The 26,269-nt window shown below is 51.8% G+C and overlaps 1 protein-coding gene across 3 annotated transcripts in view; it reads left to right on the plus strand.

The window, feature by feature from the left end:
- Window positions 1-10,676: 10,676 nt before the first annotated feature.
- The window catches only part of SHANK3 (SH3 and multiple ankyrin repeat domains 3), a 49,190-nt gene continuing 33,597 nt past the window's right edge, over window positions 10,677-26,269 (plus strand). For all 3 annotated transcript variants that reach the window (XM_042948251.1, XM_042948253.1, XM_042948252.1), the window contains exons 1-11: window positions 10,677-10,976; window positions 11,366-11,569; window positions 12,393-12,464; window positions 14,531-14,639; window positions 14,715-14,866; window positions 14,962-15,129; window positions 15,301-15,417; window positions 15,820-15,897; window positions 16,862-16,928; window positions 22,673-22,946; window positions 25,953-26,155. In XM_042948251.1, the coding sequence (XP_042804185.1) occupies window positions 10,677-10,976; window positions 11,366-11,569; window positions 12,393-12,464; window positions 14,531-14,639; window positions 14,715-14,866; window positions 14,962-15,129; window positions 15,301-15,417; window positions 15,820-15,897; window positions 16,862-16,928; window positions 22,673-22,946; window positions 25,953-26,155 (1,744 nt within the window). The remainder of the gene's footprint in view (window positions 10,977-11,365; window positions 11,570-12,392; window positions 12,465-14,530; window positions 14,640-14,714; window positions 14,867-14,961; window positions 15,130-15,300; window positions 15,418-15,819; window positions 15,898-16,861; window positions 16,929-22,672; window positions 22,947-25,952; window positions 26,156-26,269) is intronic.

The following is a 26,269-nucleotide window of genomic DNA, read 5'->3' on the forward strand; positions in this document are numbered from 1 at the left end:
GATTTTCAACAAAGGTGTAAAGACAATTCAGTGGAAAAGGAAAGCCTTTTCAAAATGGTGCTGGGATGCCTCTAAAGCAGCAAAATCTACAGAGGCAGAAGACAATAGTGGGGCTGGGGAGAGAGGAATGGAGAGTTAATGTGTAAAGGCACAGTTTCCATGCGGGATAATGAAAAAAGTTCTGGAGATAAATAGTGGTGATGAGTGCACAACACTGCAAATGTACTTAATGCCACTGAACTGCACACTTAAAAATGGTTAAAATGGTAAGTTTTATATATATATATTTTTTTTACCACAATAAAAATATTTGGAAAAATTTTTTAAAGCTTATTTTTATTTATTTTGAGAGAGAGATAGAGAGCAAGCGGGGAAGGGACAGAGAGAAATGAAGACAGAATCCCAAGTTGGCTCCATACTGCCAGCACAGAGCACAATGTGGGGCTGGAACTCATGAACCGTGAGATCATGACTTGAGCTGAAGTCAAGAGTTGGAGGCTTAACTGACTGAGCCATGTAGGCGCTCTTTGAAATAATTTAAAACGTGGCCCGAGGGGTACCTGGGTGGCTCAGCCGGTTAAGTGACTGACTTCGGCTTAGGTCATGATCTCAAGGTTCATGGGTTTGAGCCCTCGTCAGGCTCTGTGCTGAACGCTTGCTCAGAGCCTGGAGCCTGCTTTGGATTCTGTGTCTCCTTCTCTCTCTGCCCCTCCCCTGCTTGTGCTCTGTCTCACTCTCTCTCTCAAAAATAAATAAATATAAAAAAGAAAAAAAAAGTGGTCCGAAGCAATTGGACATCCCAAAATGGAAAACACAAACAAAATCTAACTTGAAATTAATCGTAGACCTAAATGTTACAACTAAAACTTCTAGATGAAAACATAGAGGTGGGGGGCACCTGGGTGGCTCAGTCCCTTAAGCATCTGAACTTAGCTCAGGTCATGATCTCACAGTTCAGGAGTTCGAGCCCCATGTCAGGCTCTGTGCTGACAGTGCAGAGGAGCCTGGAGCCTGCTTCGGATTCTGTGTCTCCCTCGCTCTTTGCCCCTCCCCCGCTTGTACTCTCTCTCAAAAATAAATAAATATTTTAAAAAATTAAAAAGAAAGAAACAGGAAAATTTTTGTGATCTTGTGGTAGGCAAAGATTTCTTAGGACAAAAGAATATTTTTGTGTCCAGGATATATGAAAAGATACTAAATTTCAGTAATTCTAACTACCCAGTTTTAAAAAAATGAGCAATAGACTTGAACAGGCATGTCACAAAAGAAGACACATGAATGGTCTATAAGCATATGAAAAGAGGCTCAGTATCATCAGGGAAATGTATATTTAAACACACAAGGAGATACCGCTGCACATCTATTAAAATGGGTAGGATTAAAAAAAAAAAGTCAATGCCAAGTATTGGCAAGGATGTGGAGGAAAGGAAAAAGTTGGAATTTAAAACGATACTACCATTCTGGAAAAACGGCTTGCCAATGTCTTAAAAAGTTAGCATACATACATCTACCATAAGACATGGCCATTCTAACCCTACATATTTACCCAAGAGAAATGAAAGCAAAAGTCCACACAAAAACTTCTACACAAATGTTCACAGCAGTTTTATTCATAATTGTCCCAAACTGGAAACAACCCAAATATACATTTCAACAGATGAATTGACAAACAAAATGTGGTATTTTCATAAAATGGAATATTCCATAGAAAAGGATGACCTGAGTGAAGTTCATCCCTAGAAGGGCTTCCCTTCAGGACAGAGGGCAGGGATGAGCAGGTGGAAGGCTACTCTGGCAGAAAGTAGGCCAGGGCTGCCCTGTCATTGAGGAAATCCAGAAGGGGGGGCTGGGAATCACTTTTTAAATTAAATTACATTACATTAAATTAAATTAAATTAAATTAATTTCTGTTAATTAAAAAATTAATTAAAAATTTTTAATGTTTATTTTATTTTTAAGAGAGAGAGAGAGAGGGAGAGAGAGAGCATGAGTGGGAGAGGGGCAGAGAAAGAGGGAGACACAGAATCTGAAGCAGGCTCCAGGCTTTGAGCTGTCAGCACGAAGCCTGACGTGGTTCACTCCCACAAATCGTGAGATCATGACCTGAGCTGAATTCAGATGCTTAACCGACTGAGCTACCCAGGGGCCCCTAGAGACTCCTTTAAACTTCTATTCCATTTACAATCCATGTGCCTGTCTTCCAATACTGGGATGGATTTATGATTTAAAAATATACATCGTTCTTTTTAACACTACTGTATTGTATACCTAAAAATGATTAAGATGGTAACTTTGATGTTATGTATTTTTCACCATAATAATAAAGAAAACCTACATAGTTCTTGATTTGTCAGTGATCTTTGGTTAGGGGGAATGGGTCAACATGTGAGCAAAAGTCAGTCTTGTAAGAAAATGTCATTGGAACCCTAATTGTAAAATTATATAGGCAGATATTTCTAACTTTTAATTTCACTATTAAAATAATATTTAAAATCTAATGCTGTTTCTAAGATTATACAACAAAGGTCAGTCATCCCCACACATCACTCTGTTTTGCCACTATGTATGAAAATGTTCACTAGGATGCATTCCTTGGGTTGAAATGACAGAAACCAGATCTGAACTAGCTTTATGATGTTAATAAAAACTCGAGTGTTTATGTTGCACCACGCCCATGGTCAGCATTTCACGTCCTTTTATCCCATCTAGTCCACACAATGGCCCAGGAGGCCAGAAGCCAACCTGTGACCCTTGCCTCACACTCAGCAACTTGAAACAGGACCTGGCATGTAGTCAGAATGAATGAAGGAATGAAATAATTCCTACCATTGTCCTCAACTTACCAGAGCATGGAGCTGTGCTCTGGAGACATAGGAAAGACAGGAAAGCTAGGCCTACCCAGCTAGGCCACCCAGGTGTTTGGAGGCAGAACCGGGACTTTAATCCAGGCACCTGCTATAAGGACAGCCCTTCAACCCGTCCATTGTGTGGACTCTCAACCCAGAAGGGAAGTGTATTGGGTCTTCAAGAGAAGCAGAAGTGCTTTCAGATTTCAGGCACTGTTTAGGGACTTACCCTTCAGAGCCTTCCTTGTCTCCCGTATCTATATTTCTGTCAGTGTTGTTGTCTTCTCAAGGCTGGAATCTTGGTCACCGGTAGCTACTGAGTTCAGATCTCTCTTATGTATCTCAAGAGTGGAGAAACAGTTATAAGAGGTAAAATCCCAGGGCAGGATTGTCACTTGCCCTGGTGGATCACATGTACACTGCCATGGTTCAGGTCCTGGTTTCTACTGTCTAGCCATACATGACTTTGGACAAGTTAAGTTACTTAGTCTTGATGGCTTTTGTTTCCTCATCTGCTAAATGAGAACAATAACAGGGGCTTGCTAGTGAAGCACATGTAGTGCTCAAACACCTTAGTAAGTCATTTATTTTCGTAATTCTTGTTACATATTTCCTTTTTATTTAAGCAATTTTCGTAAAGCCTTGTGGTGGTCTCTCTGTAGAAAAGTCTCACTGTGAAGTTGTAACTATTGCCTGACCCCATAAGCTTTGGAGTTTGGGTTATTTCATTCTTTGTAGTCCCCAGGACCACCAAGCTAAGAAATTACCATGAAAGTAGTCCTGGAACATTAAAAAAATAATAATAAAAAAAATTAAAAAAAGGGGCACCTGGGTGGCTCAGTCAGTTGAGCGTCTGACTTCGGCACAGGTCATGATCTCGCTGTCTGTGAGTTCGAGCCCCGCGTTGGGCTCTGTGCTGACAGCTCAGAGCTGGAGCCTGCTCCAGATTCTGTGTCTCCCTTGCTCTCTCTGCCCCTCCCCCACTCATGCTCTGTCTCTCTCTCTCCTGTAAAAATAAATAAACATTTAAAAAAATAAATTAAAAAAAAAGTAAAAGTAGTCCTGGGATAGGGGCACCTGGATGGCTCAGTCAGTTGGGTGTCTGACTTTTGATTTTAGCTCAGGTCATGGTCTCACAGTCATAAGGTCAAGCCCTGCTCTGGGCTCCGCACTGATCCTTGAGCTTGCTTGGGATTCTCTCTCTCCCCTTCTCCCCCTTTTCCCCACTCAAGCATGCACACGTGCACATGCTCCCTCTCTCTCAATAAAAGAAAAAAGTTAAAAAAAAAAAAGGAGTCCTGGGACAGTGGCACTTCTCTGAAGGGACACATTTAGGCTGCTTAGGATTCCCACATAAATACAGGCCCAATTGAGTTCATGGCCCCAAATTACAAAATTTTCACAGAAATAATCTACCATGAGTGACAGTCAGTAGACACCACAAAGAGCAAGATTAGACCCCCCCAAAAAAGTCATACAATGGAACTATTGCCTAGAAATTTAAAAATAAATATTTTTAAATGATTAAAGATAAGAGAAGACATTTTTAAGTTGCATTAAATAAAAAAGAAAAGCCCATATAAAGAAAGAGAAAGCAGATTTGATAATGTACCAAACTGAACTTCTAGAAATAAAATCAATAGTCATTGAAATAGAAAACTATATGGAAAAAACCCCCAACTATGTGGATAGAATTAACAGCAGATTAGACACAGTCAAAGAGAATATTAATGAGGTGGAAGTCAGAATTGGGAAATTATCCAGAATATAGCACACACAGAGGAAAAAAAGTACTGAGAAGAAAATAATTGTCAATTTCAACTTCTACATTGCTAAATTTTCATTCAAGAAAGAGGGCAAAATAAGACATTTCAGAGACTGAAAGAATTTATCACTACCAGACATTCATTAAAAATATCTGAAGTGTGTGCTTTCAGGAAAAAGAAACTTCAACCTAGAAGGAAGAGTGAGTGAAGAAACAGGTTCACATATGGCCAAATCTAAACCAGTGCTGACGGCTCCACAGTGAGAATAACAATGAAAAACATTAATTTGGAGGTGAAATGGCAGGGACGGGAACCTAGAGGATGAGAGAAATGATTGCAGCTAAAGCGTTCTAGTCTTATCATTACACAGAAAAGAGACAGAGACAGTAAATGACTTTAGAACTTGTTAATTATGCATGTTGAAAATTTCAGTGTATTTATGAAAGTGATAGGCAGTGCATAATGTCCAAACCAATGGAAGTTGAGGGAAAGGGAATTATAGAATACTCGATCCATCCAATTCAGGACAGAAAGGGAGAAAAAAGAAGCATAGAGAGAAAAGGTAGACAATACAAAGTAAGACGGTAAAAATGAATTAAAGCATATCATCAAACATAATAAACACACCATTAAAGGTTTAAAACTGTAAAATTGATTTAAAAAATCTAGCTACACAGACTGTACATCAAATTCATACCTAAGATATAAGGAACATAATGGAAAAAGATATATGAGGTCAACACTCACACACAAAAAGGACTGTAGTATACTAATTGGTGGAAAAAACAAAATTAAGGCCAAAAGCGTGATTAGGGATAATGAGGGGTACTGTATAATGACAAAAAGAATAATTTATCAGGAGGCTATAACAACTGTAAAGCTGTTAACAGTTAAAAATAGTCTCAAAACATTTAAAACCCAAACTGGCAAATTTCACGGAGAGACCGCTAAAACCACTATCACAGCAGTGCGATTTTAACCCGCTTCTCTTGGTAATTTATAAATCAAGTAGTTGCAAAATTAGAAAAGGCATAGACTACTGTAATAATGCAATTAACAAGCTTGATATAATGGAGATTATATGTCCCCATGCATCCAACAATTCCTATTAAACAGGAAACTTTCAGGGCATGTATACCACTATAAAGAAAGTCTTCACAAAATCCCCAAAGATCAGTATTATGCAGACCTCCTCCTTCTCCCACCATAATGCAATAAAATAAGAAATCAGCAACCAAAGTTTAGTCTTCCCTCCAAAAAACCTAGTATACACTTGAAAATGTAGGGGCGCCTGGGTGAAGTGTCTGACTCTTGATTTTAGCTCAGGTCATGATCTCAGGATTCATGGGTTTTAGCCCCAAGTTGGGCTCTGGACTGATAGGGTGGCTCCTGCCTGGGATTCTCTCTTTCTTCCTGTTCTTCCCCAATTTATGATCTTTCTCTTTAAAATCAATAAAAATGCAATTTTAAGTAAGTAAGTAAGTAAGTAAATAAAACAAATAAAAACGGGGGGGCATCTAGCTGGCTCGGATCAGTGGAGCATGCAACTCTTCACCTCGGACGTGTGAGTCCAAGCCCCATGTTGGGTGCAGAGATTACTTAAAAAGTAAAAAAAATCTTGGGGTGCCTGGGTGGCTCCCTTGGTTGAGCATCCAGCTCTCGATTTCAGCTCAGGTTATGACACCACAGTTCGTGGGTTTGACCCCGTATCGGGCTCTGTGCTGACAGTGCAGAGCCTGCTTGGGATTCTCTTACCCTTTCTCTGCCCCTCCCTCCGTCTCTCTCTTTCTCAAAATAAATACGTAAACATTAAAAAAAAGAAAATGTAAGTGAGCATACTTTCAGCAATTCCCAAGCCCAAAAAATAATTGATGTTATAAGATCAGAACAACATGAAATTAGAAATACTACTTATCAAGACTTAAGGGACATAACTAAAGTGGCACTTGGAAATGGACAACCTTACATGCTTATTGTGAGAAAAGAGAGAGACTAAATGTTGAGTTAAATATCCACTCAAAAATTGGAAAGAGTCATAACACAATAAAGAAGTAGAGAAATATAACAGAATAAAACAAAATAGAAAATAGAGATGATTAGCAAAATAAAAAAAAAAAAACTGATTCTTTAGAAATAGCTTGTATTCCCAGAAATTAAAGTGAACAAATCAGACTCAGGATGAAATGGAACCTAAATATACTGATAGACATTAAATAACTAGAAGCAATAAAAAACCTACCCGCAAAAAATACACCAGATCCAGACAGTTTTACAGTCAACTCAACATTCAGGGGCTCCTGCCTCATGTGTCCTGTGCTGGAGTCTGGGAGAGGGTCTGATGTGAAAACAGAAAGGTGGGTGTGAAGAGCCTGTGGGTTGAAGCTTTTATTTCTCCACTCGGCAGATATACGCTGCACATCTGTGGGGCACCAGGCACTATTCCAGGGCTGTGGACACACCAGTGAACCACAGGAGCCTATGTTCTCATAGGGCAAGACAGACACTAAACAGGAAGGAAGTGAGTATGTTAGAAGAGGTGCTGCGGAAGAAAGAGTAGCTCAGAGGAAGGGGCGCAGCAGTGAGGGGAAGGAGGGTACACCGAAGAGAAGGGCAGTCAGTGGAGGGCTATGAACAGAACACCCCACCAAGTTGTCATGGAAACCAAGGGGGAGTCTGGGGAGCTGGGAGAGGGCCCCACAGGAGGGCAGGGTTGGGATTTGGAAGCGGGCCCCAGGAGTGCAAAAGGAGGGAGGGGCACAGCCGAGCTGAAAGGAGGCAAAAAACTTTGTCAGGAGAGGAGCCTACCCCAAAGGCCAGGAAGCTGTGGACCACCAATGCTGGAGGGGGCTTAAGAATGTCAGGGTTTGGAGTTTCAAGTCAGAGGTGACAGATGATTGATGTTTGGGAGGCATCATGTGTGGTGATGGGAGCATGTGTGGTGGAAGTGGGGGACGGGAGGCGGCATGGTTGTGGGCAGGGGCCCGTACCAGAGTGAGTCTGCCCCGTGCCAGGCATTGGTCCAGGCGCTTTGCCTACATGAATTCCCCCAGGCCTTATGAGGCCTGTTTTGCATCTGAATATGTGTGGTGGGAGAATGTGGGAAAAATATCTTTCTGGAATCTTGGTCTGGATGGAAGGAGTGGGAAGCAGAGGGCCATAGGCCTGGTGACCCCTCACCTTCAAGGACAGACATAGGCGCACAGAGGGGCTCGGCTGGGCTGTGGAGGGGGGGCAGTGGCAGGCAAAGGGTGGCCCTGCCTGAGAGGTGGAGTCAGGTGGAACCCCGGGCTGCTCGGGAGTCTAGGGGAGGTGGTGAGGGGCCTGGTTCTTTTATTCTCAACGAAATGAAGGGCAAAGACACCCACTGTCCTTTGCCTTCCTTCTCGAGAAACCCATCATGTTGCGGGGATGGAAGGACATAATGTGGGTAACGTGCTTCTGGGTATTGTTATTTTTGCTGTTTGCTGGGGTGGTGGCAGAGCTGGGGGGATGTGCAGGCTTGGAATTCATTCACTTTGTGCCCACCCTAAGTGCCAGGCACTTTGTGGAACCAGCACAGAACTGAGCAAGGCTCTGGTATCTCCCGGGCAGTGCCAGGCCCAGCCGAGCCTGGAGACCATAAATCTGTTGGTTGCTGATCAGCAGATATGAGGTTTTCTCCCCAAAGGTTTGATGGCCATGGTGCAGGACTAGAGTGGGACTCACCCTGGGCAGTAGGTTGGTAGAGGGAGGCCTGGGAGGGGCTCCTGTGAAGTCCGGGTTGGGTGGGCATGGTGGCAGGGCCAGTACAGAGGTCTGGGGCTGCTCCTCTTGGGCTCCTTCCTTCATCCACCCAGAACTAAGGGCTCTGCTGAGCATGTTCATGGCCTAGCAGCCAGCCACAGCAGGATGAAAGGCTGGGAGCAGGAGTGAGGGCAGGTGGGGGTTGTGGTGGGAGGGCTGGGGAGGGCAGGGTGGGCAGGAATTGTGGGCCTGGATTGCTTGGTGGTGGGGGGTGGGGTGGGGCAGGAAGATAGTGGAGACAGGAGAGGGGCTGGGAAGCATTAGTTTCCTCTCTCCAGGGCTGGGCCACAGGAAATCCAACCCTCGCGCTTCCCAAGGTGCTTCCTGAAGATAAAAAGTAGGCTTCTGACGGCCCCTTCCTGCTCCCCCCTTTCCCCAGCCCTCCCATCCTGCCCCCAGCCCCCAGGGGACCATCAGCTCTAGCACTCAGGCCAGACCAGTGGCCTTGGGAAGAGCCTGGACAGGGGGGTGGGAGGTCTGGGCATCCTGGGGCCACACTTCCGGGCAGCGTGGGTCCGCCCAGGCTTGAGGAGAAAGCAGGACCGACCCACAGACAGCGCTGGATCCTGCTCTGTGGGGTCAGTGGGGAGTCCAGGGAGGCAGAGATTTTTCCTAAAGGGGTAGTAGATGGAAGAGGAGAGAGCCAAGGCTTGTCCTGGGGAAGAAGGCCTTGCTCTGGCTTGATCAGAGACTGTTCTGGGGGCAGAGAGGTGGGTATTGGTGGGGAGGGGGCTTTGTGGTGGGAGACAGTGGTTAAGGTGGCTCTGTAAAGAGGGGGTCTGTTCTTGGAGGGGTGCCATGCACTGCTCCTGTGGGGTCAGGAGGTTTCCAAGTTGTGGTGGGGAGGAGTAGGGAGGTTTTCTGTGTGTGTGTGTGTGTGTGTGTGTGTGGCGGGGGGGGGGGTTCATTCAAGTTTATTCCTGGGAGGCTCAGGGGATCTAAGGCTGTTGTTCTTGGAGAAGGTTTGGAGAGGCTGGTGGGGGGTGGTGGGGTGCGGGCAGGGTCTCTTTCCACCAGGGAACAGAGGGTATGCCCATGTTTGGTTGTTCTGTGAACATAATCAAGTCTGTTCAGTGAAAGGGTGAACAGTTCGGCTATGGCGGTCAGGGCCTGCTCTTTGGGGGCATGGCCAAGGCATGTTGGGGAGTTCTATGGAATCAGGAGCTGTTTCTCCGGAGATCAGGGATATTTCTACATTTAGGGGCTGCTCTTTGCTCTCGGGGGTCTTGGGGGCACAGGTTTTGCAGCACTGGGGTAGTTTTGGGAGGCTTATCAGTGTTGGGGGGGTGCCATGCTCCAATGGGGCGGTGGTGCCTGAGCTAGTTTCTTGACTGCGCTCCCCTCTTCTCCGCCCACTCATCACCCCCTCCCGCGTTGCCACGACAACGTGTAAAACTAAAATTCACTTTCCCGTCGCAGGTGGAGACTAGTAGCGCCCCCTCCCCTAAGCCTGTCCTCATAGGTCGCGCCCCCATCCTGTCGTCGCTAAGGTGACGGGGAGGGGGCGACAGGCATTGGATCTAGGCAGACCAGGGGGCCTGGAGAGTGGGGAGGAGGAAAGGCGGCCTCGGAGTCCGGAGCGAACTCCCCAAACTCGGCTGGGGATGCGGGAAGCCGCGCTGAACACTGTTCAGCGTGGTCGTAAGGGTTAAGTCGGAGGGTTAATTGGCTCCGACCATGGAAGAGCCCTTGGTCCCTCCCTGGCCCTGACGTCTCCTCCGTCTCACCCCCCAAGCCTGGGGCAAGGCTGGTCACCGTCTCCCCCGGGCCTTGAGTGGGGTGGAGAGGTCGGTAGAATGGGGGGGACGCTGCCACCCCCGGAAATTAATTCTCCCGTTTTTTCTCTCCCTTTCCTGCCTCGTCTCTGGTCCTTGTGCCCAACGCGGACCCCACCCCAGCTTCAGGACCCCCTCCTCTCCGAATCTTCTTCGGTGGTCCGCGGATGCTCGCCCGCAGCCGAAGGGCGGCGCGGCCCTCGCGGTTCAGCCACTCCCCCCACGCCGAGGCCTAGGATTTCCCGCCCCCCCCCCCCCCCCGCCAGCGAGCAGCCCCCAGGGCCCCCGCCCTGTGGGGCGGCCCAGGCCCTCCGCACGACCCCTCCCACCTCACCCCAGGACCGGCACTGTCCCCCTCGCCCCCGGTCCCCGACTGGCCCCGAGCCCTCCCGGCCCCCGCCTCCGGCGCAGCCCCCTAGCCACCCCCGCTTCCCTCCCGGCTCAGGCCCCCTCCCCCCGCCGCCCCCGCCCCCGGGGAAGGCAGGCGCCGCGCGGAGCCGGGGCCGATGCAGCTGAGCCGCGCCGCCGCCGCCGCCGCCGCCGCCCCTGCGGAGCCCTCGGCGCAGCTGTCCCCCGCGCCGGCCCCGGCCCCGGCCCCCCCCGGTCCCCTCCCGCGTAGCGCGGCCGACGGGGCTCCGGCGGGGGGGAAGGGGGGGCCGGGGAGCCGCGCGGAGGCCCCGTGCGCTCCGCTCCCGGCCGCGAGGCTCCCGGGCCCCGGCCGGGGCGCGGGCACGGGCGCGGGGATGGACGGCCCCGGGGCCAGCGCCGTGGTCGTGCGCGTCGGCATCCCGGACCTGCAGCAGACGGTAAGCCCCACCGCCCCGTCCCGGTAGCGCCCCCGCCGTCCTCGCCCAGCCCCCCCCCCCCTTTACACCCACCCCACTCCCCCACCGCGCGCTCCGAGGCGGGCGCGGGAGACCCCAGGCCCGCGGCTACTCACCCCTCCCCCGCCGCCTCCGCGGAGACCCTCCCCACCGGCCGGGCGGGGGCGGGTCCCGGGGAAGCACCGCCCTCGGGGCGGGTCCTCGCCCGCCGGCCGCGGAGGCGCGGGGTCCGCGGCTTGGGCTCGGGAGCCCGGGACTCCTGCGTGGGGGGTGGGGGGGAGTTGGGGTGGGGGGGGTCGGGGGGGCTCCCGGGACCCGGTGCTCTGCGCGGGGTCGGGCCGGGCCGCGCTCACGAGCTCGCTCCGCTGCAGAAGTGCCTGCGCCTGGACCCGGCCGCCCCCGTATGGGCCGCCAAGCAACGCGTGCTCTGCGCCCTCAACCACAGCCTCCAGGACGCGCTCAACTACGGGCTCTTCCAGCCGCCCTCCCGGGGCCGCGCAGGCAAGTTCCTGGACGAGGAGCGGCTCTTGCAGGAGTACCCGCCCAACCTGGACACGCCCCTGCCCTACCTGGAGGTGAGCGGCGGGCAGGGGCGCGCGCAGGGCACCACCACAGGGTTCCGTGGCAGGAGCAGCGAAGGGCACGGTAGCGACGGACGCGGACGGGAAGAGTTAGTGTGGAGCGGTGTGTGTGTGCGGGGCGGGGGTGGGAGGCTGTGTGTGGCCAGCGCAGTGAGCGGTACGTGCAGTGTGTGTGCGGTGCGCAGTGTGGTGTGTGTAGCGTGTGAGGTGCGAGCCTTGTGTGTGGTGTGCAGTCAGCATCTGTGCGTCGGGGGCACACCGTGGTTCTGCAGAGTGGGGTGTGAGTGTGCAGAGCGGTGTGTAGAGTGAGCCGGCGCGTTACCTGTACGCACATCTAACCCCCTCCCCTTCCAGGGGGGTCTCTGAAGGCAGACCTGGTCATAATGGAAAGGATATTGTATGCACCGTCAGGCATGGGGACACAGGCTTGTAGTTTGGGGCGGTGGTGGCAAGTGCCATGAACATTAAAATATGCATTATGGTGGCTGAGCACGAAGTGGCTTGGCCTTTTTGGTGTCACAGGGAAATAGGGTTTGTTCTCCTCAGAGAGGACATATCTAGGAAGGTAAGCCTGGAATCAGGTCTTGGAAGAGGAGCGGGATTTTCCAGGGGATCCTGGGGATGGGAATGAGAGGCAAAGGGTGGTGCAGGACAGCAGGCATTCATCCCATCTGAACTTGGGGTTGGCTCTGTGTCACTGGCAGCATGAGCTTTGTGTGGCTGGCAGGGTGAGTAAGCAGGGCTTGGTTTTGTTGGTGCATTTGCTCACTCAGCCCAGGTGAGTGCCTTTTCTCTGCCTTTTTTTTCACCTGAGCAGTTTCGATACAAGAGGCGAGTTTATGCCCAGAACCTCATCGATGATAAGCAGTTTGCAAAGCTTCACACAAAGGTAAGGAGGCAGTCACAGAGAAGGGACTCCAGAGTTACCTCCTGACCCCCACGAGCAGTGTTCTCTTCACCCCAGCCTTGGCTGGATTTCGTGATATTGAAAATGTCCTTTAACAATTCTCGAGAGCCCTCCTTCTGCTCCTAGCACCCTCCACCCTGGCTGGGGGCTGAGCACAGTCTCTCTAGCTTGCCTCAGTCTGTTTTCTCCTGTGTCAGGGGTCCACAGCATGTGCTGGGGCTGCTGGAGGGCTGGGTGCAGCTGTTGTGTGGGTGGTCTGGTGATGGGCTCAAGTCAGATCAGATTCTGGCTGACCCCTCTGGTGGGCTCCTGCGGGGTGGTGGTGGTGGGATATGACAGGGCATGGTGTCTTGGTGGGAGCCTGGGTGGGGTGAAAATGAACAAGCACCAACCAATGTTCTCATTTAGGGGAACCGGGAGGGGATGGGGAGAACAAGGGGCCTAGCACTTAGTGGTCGCCCAGTGCTGGGCACTAATAATTGGGCATCTCATTGATTTTCTCCTGGGAGGGACTATTATTATCCCACTTCCCAGATGAAGATACTGAGTCCCAGAGAAGTGAAGTGACTTGCTCACAGGTGTGCAGACAGTGAAGCTGGGGCTGAACCCAGGTCTGTTTGACTCTGGGTCCCTGTGCCCAGGCACACTTGCTGGGCACCATTGCTAGGTAGGCCTGACCCTGAATATTCTCTGAGGGGCACCTCACTGCCTTCTCTGAATGTAGGAGAGGCAGTGTGGGTGCCGCAGCCCCTACCCACAGGCCGACTCTCTCAGCTCCCACCTCAGGCTCCAGTGACCAGCGGACATTTGCTTTCTGGGCACTTCATTGACAATCTCTGGAGCCTGTCTCCTTCTAGGAGAAGGATCTGAGCACTATCACCCCTGTGTCCCAAGGACCCCTCTGTGACCCTGGGGCCTCCATGCCAGGTCTCTCTGCTGCCCCTGGGGCACACAGGGGTCAGGGGCCATGACTCCGGCTGGGCAGAGACTGTGGTGGAAAGGTCTCCCTCTCTCTCCACTCACCCCAGTGTGACCCTGTCGCTCTGGGTTCCTCCCAAAGTGGTTACCTCTCCTCTAAAACTGTCCCAAGCAATCCCTAGGACATTGGTGACTATTGGCCTCCAGTGAGTCCTACTTGTTTTTAGAGCGAGTTTCAACTCCTTGCCCCAGGCCCGTACTTCTACCTGCCTGGCCTCTGACCACCCCCCACCATCATACCATCCACCCCGGGCCTGGCTGAGGTCTCTCCCCTGTCAGGAGCACCTTTCCTCCTGTGTCATTGTCCAGACCCACCTTGGTTCCCATGGTGTCCTCTCCCATTTATGATGTACCCTGATTGTTTTTAGAAGACCTGGCGCCTCCAGCCAGGGCGCCATGCCTTGTGCGTGCAGCATCTGTAGCACAGGCCTCAGTGGGGCTTTTGCTGAGTGAATTTTGCTGAGTGAATTGATGCATGACTAGGTGAATGAATGAAAGGCAGTCAAAGTCATGTCACAGGAGGGGCCGCTTATGGGTGGGGAAGGGCCTCTGGGGCGGCGGTCTGCCTTTGCATGATCTCATGAGGAAGAAGGAGCAGGCTACCTTGGGGGTGATGGGGACTTGGGGGTGACAGGGACATGGGCTGTGGTGAGGGTAGCTCCTGCCTGGGAGCCTTGGGCTGTTCCGGGCTGGGCAGGTTGGGGCACCAGGGCTGGGGGGAGGAGCCAGGGGTGAGGTTGGGGTAGGGAACTCTCAGGGGGGCATGGCCAGGGCAACGTGGCCTTGATGAGGGGCTGGGTGGGCTGAGACTAATCATTGCAGTGGGTGTGGGATGCAGGGAGGGACCTCAAGCAGCAGGAGGGCCCGGTTGAGCTGGGAAGGGCCATGGTGGGGGCGTAGGGCTTGAGGTGGTATGAGGGGCGACAAGGTCATGATGTAGGGTGACAGGTCAGACTGGGGGCATGGGGCAGTAGATGCTCCACAGGTGGCCTGAGGCCTCCTGGTGGAAGGTGGGTGACAGAAGATAGTAGCTGTGGGGCTGGGCTGACTGGGATGGCTGCGTGTTCCAGGCAAACCTGAAGAAGTTCATGGACTACGTCCAGCTGCACAGCACGGACAAGGTAGCCCGCTTACTGGACAAGGGGCTGGACCCCAATTTCCACGATCCTGACTCAGGAGGTAAGAAGCAGAGCAGGAAGGGGCATGGCCTTGGAATGGTTGGGACCTTAACCTTCATCTGTCCCTTGAACCCAGAGTGTCCTCTGAGCCTTGCAGCCCAGCTGGACAACGCCACGGACCTGCTGAAGGTGTTGAGGAACGGTGGTGCTCACTTGGATTTCCGCACCCGCGATGGGCTCACTGCCGTGCACTGTGCCACACGCCAGCGGAATGCCGCAGCTCTGACGGTCAGTGTGGGTGGGGCCCCGGCCTGGAGGGGCACGTGGCCCAGCAGGGGGAGGAAGCTGGGCCCCGCATGAATGCTGAGGCTCCCTGCCCTCAGACTCTGCTGGACCTGGGCGCTTCGCCTGACTACAAGGACAGCCGCGGCCTGACGCCCTTGTACCACAGTGCCCTGGGGGGCGGGGATGCCCTCTGCTGCGAGCTGCTCCTTCACGACCATGCTCAGCTGGGGACCACAGATGAGAACGGCTGGCAGGAGATCCATCAGGTAGGCAGGGAGTGTGAAGGTGGGGAGCGTCTGCCTCTGTCTGGGGGTAAGGGTGAAGCTCCCGGCTCCGTCAGGGAGTGGGGAGGGGGGTTTCCCGGCCCTATCTGTAGGATTGAGGGTCCTCTCTGTCGCTCTGTTCGGGGACCCAACAGCACCTCCCTCATCCCCCAGGCCTGCCGCTTTGGGCACGTGCAGCACCTGGAACACCTGCTGTTCTATGGAGCTGACATGGGGGCTCAGAACGCCTCAGGAAACACAGCGCTGCACATCTGTGCCCTCTATAACCAGGTGTGACTACATGTGTATACGTGCATGTGTGTATACAGGTGCCCCGGTACAGTGCTTACGTGTGGACGCGTGTTGGGTCCCGTGTCCTACTTCCTGAGTGCATGTCCTGTGTCCTGCCGTGAGCTGTGGCCTCGTAGGCCTATGTGTGCACATCTGTTCCCAAACAAACAAGTCACATGTGTGAGTTGTGTACATCCGGGCTTTCTGGGTCAAGTGGACTTGTGTGTGTTGTGTGTACCTGATCTGCCAATGCCTATGCTATGCGCATGTGCACGGGACGTGGAGGTGTGGGTGTATGTGCCCTGCACCCCCGCTGTGCCCTGGTGTGTGTGCATGCTGTTGTATCCTGACCCCACCCCTCCAGCTGCCCGGTTGTGACCCCCACTCCGGCCCTCCCAACAGGAAAGCTGTGCTCGAGTCCTACTTTTCCGTGGAGCTAACAAGGATGTCCGCAATTACAATAGCCAGACAGCCTTCCAGGTACAAGAGTGATTTATAGGAACATGAGGCTGACCGCTGGGTGTCTGTCTCTGCGTGACTTGATCTCTCTGGGCCTTGGTTCTTCCCCTGTAAGGCAATAGCAGAGCTCTCACTCCAGGATTGGCCCAGGGTGAGGTAGAGGAAGAGGGTGGGCCAGTGCAGTGCCCAGTTCATGGTGGGGGGAGGGCTTCACTGTGGTTGGTTTCCTTGTCTTCCTTCCAGGGAGAGAGGAGGGTCATAGGGCTCTGGGGTCAGGGGAAAACCAGTGTGGGCTTGACCTGCCAGAAACAGGCAGGGTACAGAGGCCAAACCAGGGGTGAGAGGATTGGTTCCAGTCCCTGACTTAATTCAGGTGATGTTTCTGAGCCCCTTCTCCAGTTGGGTTTGGTTCTTGGCACTGGGATGACCACATGGGTGGGTCTCTGTAGGACCTGGAGTTTGTGGGTGGGGGAGACTTTTGGACCATGGAGAGAGCTGGGATTCTCTTCTCAGCGAATGTGAGGGCCTTCAGAGGTCTTGTCAGAGATGTGAGGAGAACAGGTAGGTCCTCCCTGGGCATCAAGTCAGGGGGCAGATGCAGTAGCAGAAGAGCCTGGTAGGTTTGAAGGAGTCTGGAAGGGCCTGTTAGGTGACTAGATGCAGGGGTGGGGGAACAGAAGACGGAGGGTAGCAGGTGTGAGGCCATGGCTGACACTTGTGCACTGGTGTGTGCGGAGGGGCCGTGATGAGGATCACTGGGGTGACCTGTAGGCCCGGACTGTCCTAGTTTTAGCTCTGAAAGTTTCATGTCCCAGGAAACCTCTCAGTCCTAGGCAGAATAGGGTGGTGGGTTAGACAGGGGCCACAGTCTGAGCCTGGGGACCCCAACCAAGGAAGATCCCACACAGCAGCCCAGGCAGAATGCACAGGGGCCGAGGGGGGCAGGTTTGGCATCCCTGAGCCCCCCCTCGCCCTCCCTCCTCAGGTGGCCATCATCGCAGGGAACTTTGAGCTCGCAGAGGTCATCAAGACCCACAAAGACTCGGATGTTGGTGAGTTCTGCTCAACCCAGGTCCCTGTTGGATGTGGATTTGTGGGGGTTGTCGGGGCTCCCACAGGTACAGGGGTCAGTGGGGATGGTACAGGGGAGCCCTTCATACCCTGAACCTCTTCCTCCCGGCTCTACTTTGGTCAGTGGTCCTGAGGTGTGGGGACTGTGCTGAGGGAGGGGCCTGTGTAGAGTGGACAAAGGGTCTGAATAAGAGTCGAGAGTATGGTTAGGTTGGGGACACTGCTGGGTTTAGGGATCGATTTAGGTTGAGAGTGGGGTTGAAGTTAGGGTCAAGATTCTTCTCCTGTGAGGTCGTACAAAGGGCCAGCAGGGGACATGGGGCAGTGGATCTCAGTCATTGACCCTCAGTGTGTCATTGGTGCCTGGATTAAGAGGCAGTTTAAGTGGCCCATGGCGTGCTTCAATATGACAAGATCACGTAAAGAAAACAAAACACAGTGGTGGGGATGCGCTGAGTTCTGAACCAGTATGCCAAGGAGATCCCAGTATATGCCTGACTCATGGTCTCAGTAGGAAAACCAGGAGATGCCACCGGTGGCAGAAGTATGGGCAGGGCCATCACACTGGAGCCTCAGGGAGGTCCCCACCCACTCCCATGTGATGGGTGTGGAGCCGCTCTGGGACCTGTCCTTAGAATCCTGCCTGCTCTATCCTGTGTGAAGTGGCTGGGGCTATGGGAGAGGGTAGGCCTCCCCTCTGGAAAGGCCACCCCTCCAGCTACCTGGCCACAGAGGGGCTCCCTTCTCGGCTCCCTTTGTCCTGGGTGGACCAGGTTTTCCCTCCCATGGTTCTCTGTGGAACACAGACTCCCAAGCTCCCCTTTTTGCGATGGGTGCAGTGTCCTCATTTAAAAAAAAAAAAATTATAAGTGACGTTGGACAGCAAAAGGCTAGGGTTGGCCTTGGTTCTATTGTGAGGTTACAGTCGGGGCTGGGGTTGAATTTGGACTGGGGTTAAGATTCAGGTCAAATTCGTGTTTAAGAATTCTTCCTTCTGTAGTGTCTTCCCTGAAAAGACCTTCTCAAATGAGGCTTGGTTATGAGCCTGTCATGTCCCAGGCAGGCCAGGGGACCATGATGATGGACCAAGTCTCTAAGAGGGGAGGGGTGGACTCAGCAGCTGCAGAAGCTCAGTGCAGCGAGCATCAGTAGGCGCTTGTTGGAGAAACGGCTGGGCTGATGACGTGGTGGAGAATTTGGGTCCAGGTTCTGGTGGGGAGAGAACCCCGATGAGCTCTGAGGTTTGAATTGGGGACAAGAGGCAGAGTGAGGGCTCAGTTATAGTCTGGCTGGGACTGGTAAGTGTTTTGGAGGTAGTTGTTAGCCTGGGAGAACCGTGGTTTGTGGACATGGGGATCCTTTCATATTCTCGTGATTGACCATGGGAGAGCTACTAAGTAAGGCCTCTGTGCCTCAGTTTTTCTTAAGTAAAATATGGTTATTTGCATACCCTTCCTATCTCTGACCTCCTGTGGGATTTGATTCTGTGTGTCTGGACTCTGGCAGGTGGCCTTGGTCCATCTGACTAGAGGGAGGGGGGTGTCTGGTCCTGACCAAGAGAGAGGAAGGCTCCAGCTGCCTCTCATTTTCCTGATGTGGACAGAGATGCTAGGGTCCCTAGGGTCACCGTTACTACGATTTACTGTCTGGCTGGCCCAGAGTGCGATCACCTGCTTTGCGTTGGGCACACTGTTGCTGAGCTGATGTACAGAGCAGGCAGCCATACCTGTTAGTCCCTGTGTGGGCACTGGCTTTGCTGGCCACGTACCCTAACCTGCTCAGGCATCACATGTATGCTCAAATGGCATAGCCGGATATCCTTGAGTTACAGGTAATATATCCATTAGTATTTACTATAAGCTTTGTTATCTTAGGCCACTCTCTCAACAACCCCTCAACAAGTGATTATTATTAGTCTGTTTTTACAGAGTTGGTTAAGGGCAGAACCTGTCTTTGGACCTGGGCAATCCAGGGGTTTGTCCTTGTCACTCCTACTCCCTCTGCACACCTTCACTCCAAGGACACTCCCTCAGTGACACTCACAAGTGGCCATGTCTCACCCCAGCTTGGGGACCCTGGGTGGGTCTGCATACAGAAGAGCTGGAGGAAGGCTCTGCCTATCCACCCTCCTTTTTCTTCTCAGGAAAGGAGCCCTAGTGGAGGGTCTGGTAGGCTGGGTCCTGTTACCCTTCAAGGGACGCGACACACTGAAGCCTATTGGCAGGCCTCTAGCCCTTAGACTGATAGGTCTGGGAGCAGTCACCTCTGCCTCCTCACCTCTGTCACCTCAGGCCAACTGAGGGTCCACATTCTCCCCTCCATCTCTCCCATACATGCTTTCAAGGGCAGGTCTCACTGACTTGCTGTCCCATAGTGCCTGAGGGAAGTGCTTCTAATGCTATAGCCAGGAATCTCGTTAAATTTTTTTTTTTAATGTTTATGTACTTTGAGAGACAGACACAGATGCGGAGAGGGGCAGAGAGAGAGAGGGAGACACAGAATCTGATGGTGGGTGGGGGGAGGAAGTGGGGGGCCCTGAGCTGTCAGCACGGAGTCTGACGCGGGGACGCAGGGCTCAAACTCGTGAACTGAGATCATGACCTGAGCCGAAGTCTGATGCTCAACTGACTGAGCCACCCAGGCACCCCACCAGGGATCTTGTTAAATGTACATTTTGACTCATTGGGTCTGGGCGGAGCCTCAGAGTCTGCATTTCCAATGAGTTTCAGCTCTGAGGTGAGGCTGAGGGTTTGTTGCCCACACTTTGGTAACGGGAGTCTAGAACAGGGCTTGGCCAATGAGACCTTGCAAGCTAAATTCAGCCCACAGTCTGCTTTTTTGTTTGTTTGTTTTGTTTTTAAATTGAGGCTTTAAAATTGAGGATTTAAATTTCATTTAAAGTTGAATTCACACAACATAAAATTAATTATTTTAAGTGGAATTATTCAGTGGTATTTAATATACTCACAGTGTTATACAACCAGATCTATTGAATTTCAAAACATTTTCATCACCCTGAAAAGGAAACCGAGTATACATTAATTATTCCACATTCTCTTCTCTTTTAGTCCCTGTCAACCTTTAACACACACTCTGTCTTTACAGATTGACCTATTCTAGATATTTCATATAAATAGGATCATATAATATGTGACTCTTGGTTTTTGGCCTCTTTCACTTAGCTTGCTTTCAAGCTTCATCCATATTGTAGGATGTATCACTACTTCGTTCTTTTTTATGGCTGAATAATATTCCATCATTTATATTTATAAAATTTTGATTATCCGTGCATCCTCCAGCAGGACACTTGGGTTGTTTGTACCTTTCAGCTATCATGAACATTGCTGCTGTGAACATGTGTGAAATATGTTTGAATATCTGTTTTCAGTTATTTGGGGGTTTAAAGTTAGGAGGGAATTGCTGGGCCATATGATAATTCTATATTTAACTTTTTGAGAGACTACCAAATTGTTTTTCATCATTTTACATTCCTACCAGCAACATATGAGAATTCCAAAGTCTTCAAATCTTTGCTAACACTTGTAATCGTCAGTTTTGTTTTGTTTTGTTTTTTTTTTTTAAATTATGGCCACTCTAGTCAGGGTGAAGTAGTATCTCATTGTGGTTTTGATTTGCATTTCCCTAATGGCTAGTGATGTCGAGCATCTTTTCATGTGTTTATTAGCCATTTGTACATTTTCTTTGGAGACTTGTCAAGTCCTTTGCTTATTTTTTAATTGCTCACAGAACAAGTTAGGAAGTTTTCTTTCCTCTTCTAGTTTTTGGAAGAGCTTGAGAAGGATGGGTGTTAATACTTCTTTAAGTGTTTGGTAGAATTCACCAGTGAAGCTGTTTGATGCTGGAATTTTCTTTGTTGCAGGATTAGTGATTGTGGATCCATCTCCTTGCTTGTTATAGGTCTGTTTAGATTTTCTACTTCTTGAGTCAGTTTTGGTAATCTCTGTTTTTCTAGACATATGTTCATCTCATCTAAGTTATTTAATTTGTTGACATACAATTGTTCATAGTATTCTTTTTTAATCCTTTTAAATTCTGTAAGATCGGTAGCAGTGCCACAGTTTCACTTCTGATTTTAGTTGATTATGTCCCTCTTCTCTTTTTTCTCTATGCCAGTCTAGCTATAGGTTTGTCAGTTTTGTTGATATTTTCAAAGAAACAACTTTTGTTTTCATTGATTCTCTCTACATTTCTGTTCTCTTTTTCATTTATCTTTGTCTATCCTTATATTTCCTTCCTCTGCTAGATTTGGGTTTTGTTTGCTCCTCTTTTTCTAGTTCCTTAAGATGTGCACTTAGGTTATTGATTTGAGACTTTTATCCTTTTTTGATATAGACGTCCACAGCTATGAATTTCCTTGTTGGCACGGCTTTTGCTGCATCCCAAAAGTTTTGATGTTTTATGTTTTTGCTTTCATTTTCTCAGAGTGTTTTCTAACTCTGAGTTTTCTAACTAAGAGTGTGTTGTTTAATTATTACATATTTGTGAGTTTTTCCGTTTTTTTTTTTGTTATTGTTTTTCTTGAATTCTAGCTTCATCCCATTGTGATTGGATAAGATACTTTATGTGATTTCAGTTGTTTAAAATTTATTGAGACTTGTTTTGTGGCCCAACATGTAGTCTATGCCGGAGAATGTTGCATGTGCACTTGAGAATAATGTATATTCTGCTCTTGTTTTCTGTAGTGTTCTAAACACATATCTGTTAGGTCTAATTGGTTCAAGTCTTCTATGTCCTTATTGATTGTCCTTACTGATAGATTGTTCTATACATTATTGAAAGTGGGGTGTTGAAAGTCTTAAATATTATTATAGAACTGTCTATTTCTCCAAATGTGTTAATGTTTATTTCATATATTTTGATGCTCTGTTGTTTGGCACATATATGTTAATAATTGTTAATCTATTTGATGAATTGACACTCTTTTGTCTATATGCAATGTCCTCCGTCCTTGTAACACTTTTTATCTTTAAGTCTGTTTTGTCTGATATAAATGTAGCAACTTAGCTCACTTAGTTACTATTTACATGAAATATCTTCCTTTATCCTTTTACTTAAACCTACTTGTGTCTTTGGGTCCAAAGTGATTCTTTTGTAAATAGCATATAGTTGGATCATGTTTTTAAAAATCACCATCTGCTTTTTAAATAAAGTTTTATTGGAACTCAGCCACACCCATTTGCTTATATATTGTTTGTGGCTGTTTTTGTGCTAGAGTGGCAATGTTGAGTCCTTGGGACAGAGACTATATGGCTTGCAAAGTCTGAAATAGTTACTATCTGATTCTTTACAGAAGTTTGCCAACCCCTTGTCTAGAACATCTTTTACGGTTTTCCTTGTTAGAGTCACCTATAGATGGTCCAGTATAGCAGTAGTGTAGTGAGATTTATCATATGTGGCCTGTTCTGTCTCTGCTGAAGCCTGCTAAATGGGCAGTTCCAAGAGCAGGTCTGAGCACACTCAGGACCTCGTTTGGCTGACAGGAAGAACAGGCTTCTAGCCCTGAAGCTAGAGTTAGAGGCAGTTTGGGATGTGATCCCTAATGGTAGCTTCAGTCATAGGCTGGCCAACAGTCCTGGCTGCCCAGGACTGAGGCAGTTCCTGGGACATAGGATTTTAGTTTTAAAATCTGGAAAGCAAACCAGGGTGTTGGTCACCCTATCTGGTTGCCCAGAGTCTCATCTGTGCCCCCCACCCCCCACTCCAGTACCATTCAGGGAAACCCCCAGTTATGCAAAGCGGCGGCGGTTGGCTGGCCCCAGTGGCCTGGCCTCCCCTCGGCCCCTGCAGCGCTCAGCCAGTGACATCAACCTGAAGGGTGAGGTGCAGCCGGCAGCTTCTCCTGGACCTTCTCTGCGAAGCCTCCCCCATCAGCTGCTGCTCCAGCGGCTGCAGGAGGAGAAAGACCGGGATCGGGATGGTGACCAAGAGAATGACATCGGTGGCCCCACAGCAGGCAGGGGCAGCCAGAGCAAGATCAGGTAGGAGGGGTCTGGGAGGCCCTGGCAGGGTCTGGGTGGGTGGGGTGCTGGGACCCAAGCAGGAGGAACCAGCATGGAGAGGCAGGGAGAGGCCTAGTGGTGCCTGGCACCTCTACAGTGATGGGCTGAGGCTTGGGGTGGGGGGCTTGCAGGCCCCCAGATGGGCCTCCCGGATGGGGAGCGGAAGAAGGTGAGGCCCTGTCCACGCTGATCTGGTTGGATCTGGACTTGCTCTGAACAGAGTTCCGGGAGCATGTTGGAAGGAGAGGGTTTGGCCAGCTCTGTGCTTTACAAAGTTTCTTGCAGTGCTAGGAGAGCAAAGGCTGAGATGAGGCAGGGCTGGGTGGTGTGGGGTTAGGGGTCAGGGAATGGAGTTTTATCTCCTTGAGGGCTTGAAGCCTATGAGTGATCCCTATCCCTGTCTCTAAGGGGGAGTCTTTGTCTTTCCCCCACCCCTCCAGCCCTATATAACCACAAGACTCTGCTTCTACTCTTTGCCCCTTGCCATTAGCACTGGGACCCTGAGAAGCAGGGATATGTGGGGGGGGGGGGGAGGGTGTGGGGGTGGTGGTGGTGGGGGTTTTGGCATCTCTGGCACTTAGAGGAAGAAGCCTGGGCTGAAGCCCCACCGGCTTTGGTGGGCACTGGCTGTATAGATGGACAGTTGTAGACCTGGCATCAGTTGACTGGGTGACAGCTAACCACTCCATGCTTAGGTTTCTCATCGGTAAGGTAGAACTAATTCCACACAGTGGTTTCCTTTGGGAAGCCTTCCAGAACCTGGGCAGGTGATGGGTCCCTACTGGGATCCCCTGACCCACAGCATGTCCAGCCACTGCTGGTTAAGGCATCTCTCTTCCCAGCACTTCGAGGGCAGGAGCCGTCCTCTTACAGCTTCCCCAGAGCCAGTCACATAGGAGGTGCTCAGGAGACACTGTTCAATGAGTTACATAAACAGCACTTTGTTTTCAAGATGACAGCTGGGCTGAGCAGCATATGTGTATCATCTCACTTCACCTTGGCCGTACGTGAGGCTCTGCTCTATTACTATTTTACAGATGAGGGTCCTGATGCTCAGATGGGGTAAGTGACTTGTCTAAAGTCACAGAACTAGGAAGCGACATAACCGGGCAGGCCCCAGATAGACCTGGTTCCCAAAGTTTCTAAGCCTGAGTGTTCAGCACAGGGCTTGGGGTGCAGCATGAGCTGACAGAAGCCATTTCTTCCTCTGCCTTTGTCCCTGCTCATGCAGCTGTGACCTGTGATGTCTCCTCTCTTTCCGTGTCTCTGCCCAGGCTCCAAGGCTGTCTGTCCTGCTCCAAATCACCTTAATTCTCCCCTGAAGCTTTTGCATGTCCCATGGATTTCTTAAGGGTAGGATGGCCCAGTGGCGAAAGGAACAAACTTTGGGATATTTCGGTTTTCCGGAAACAAAAAGCTATAGATGCCCTGCTTTCATTTATTTTTTTGTATATTCGTTTCTCTTTTCAGCAAGCATAGAACTGAGACCTGCTCTTTATGGAGCTCTAGCTCACTGTTCTGTGGGGATGGCAGGATTATTATTATTTTTCTACAAACATTTAGTAGGTGCCTGGAGTGGTAGGAGCAAATAGCAGGGAGTCCTAAAGGTGTCAGAAGGACACTGGCAACTGGGGCCCGGGCCTAAGAAGCAGTTAGGTGGGCAGTGATTCAGGTAAGGGGGCCTCTTGGTGAGTGGCCAGGAGGGGGCTGAGGAAGTTTGGTGCACCACGGGAGGGAGAAAACCTCATAGGAAGAGATGGCCTTTGGTGAAAGGAGAGAGGTTGGCATTTGAGCTGCGGGCTGGGGTGGAGAGGTGATGTAGGGGGATGCCTTGTCTTGGGTTTCCCCTCCCCCCAAACCAGCACCCCCTATTGGTAGATAGAGCCTGGCAAGGAGCCCTTAGCCCCCTGCAATGTGTGGCAGAGTCCCCCCCCCCCCCCCCCCCCCGCAGCGACCCGCCCCCAGCATCCCAGAGCAGGACAGAGAAAATTGGGGCTGTAGCTGAGTGACAGTGACTTAATAGCTGGGAGGATGAGTGGGATTAGAATGAAGTGCTGGGAACAGTATCATGAGTAGCCCAGAGGAAGAAAAGGTCCCTAACCATGTGACTGGAGTGTAGCTGACTCTCACATCCCAGAGAGCCGGGCTATTGCCTGAGAATGTGGACCCGGGCTGCCTAGGTACTAGGGAGCCAGTGCAGGCTTCTTAGCAGCGGGAAGGTGGAGGGCCGAGGCCTCAGGCTCCGTGCCCAGGTCGGGGGAGCTGTCCGGGGAAGGTGGTCGGCATGGAGTGGGCATGGGCATCAGAGGCAGGTATTGCGGAGGAGAGGACACAGGTCTGGGGGAGGATTTGGGCGCCCGGCACGTGGCAGGGGCCAGGAGGAGGAGAAGGCCAAGGCCTGGGCAGGCGGGCTGGGGGCGGGCCGCTGGGGGAGCCGCCCCCCCCCAACCCCTCCCCAGCTCCCACCCGGCTCTGCCCACCGCGTCCCCCGCCTTCCTCAGCCGACCCCTCCTCCGCCCCCTCCGTGCGCTGCAGTGCCCCTCGCCCCGTGGCCTCTCCCGCCGCGGGGGCCGCGGCGGCGAGGCGGCCGCTGGAGGGGAGGGAGGAGGGCCGGCCGCCGCCGCCGCCGCCCGCAGAGGGAGGAGCCGGGCCGCGGAGGAGGCGGGGCGCGAGGAGCGGCCGCGGCATGGAGCGAGCCCGGCGCGCCCGGGAGCGCAGCCCCGCGGCCCCGGAGCCCTGAGCGGGCGCGGCTCGTGCGCTGGCGGGAGCGGGCCGGGCGCGGCGGCGCGGCCCATGGAGCGGCCCCGGGCCGGGCCCCCGGCGGGCGGGCGGGCGGCGGCGGGCGGCGGGCGGCGGGCGCTGCGGCGGCGGCTGCGGTGAGGCCGGCGGCGGGGCCGGGCCGCGCGCCATGGAGGCCCCGGGCGCCGGCTTCGCGTGCCCGCTGCCCCCCGGCATCGCGTCCGTCACCTACGTGTTCGTCTACAGCCCGAGCGGGCCCGGCGGCCCCGGCGGCCCCGGCCCCGCGCCCGGCCCCGGCCCGGCGCCCCCCGCGCCCCCCGCGCCGCCGCCCCGGGGCCCGAAGCGGAAACTTTACAGCGCCGTCCCCGGCCGCAAGTTCATCGCCGTGAAGGCGCACAGCCCGCAGGGCGAGGGCGAGATCCCGCTGCACCGCGGCGAGGCCGTGAAGGGTGAGGGGGGCGCGGGGGGCGGGGTCGCGGGGCGCGCGGGAGGAGGGCGGGGGGGCGCCACTCCCGGGTGCATGGTTGGGGTCCTCCGCGATCGTGGAGGGGCTGATGCCATTT

This window comes from Panthera leo, chromosome B4 (genome assembly GCF_018350215.1).
Source record: "Panthera leo isolate Ple1 chromosome B4, P.leo_Ple1_pat1.1, whole genome shotgun sequence".
Taxonomy (NCBI): Eukaryota; Metazoa; Chordata; class Mammalia; order Carnivora; family Felidae; genus Panthera; species Panthera leo.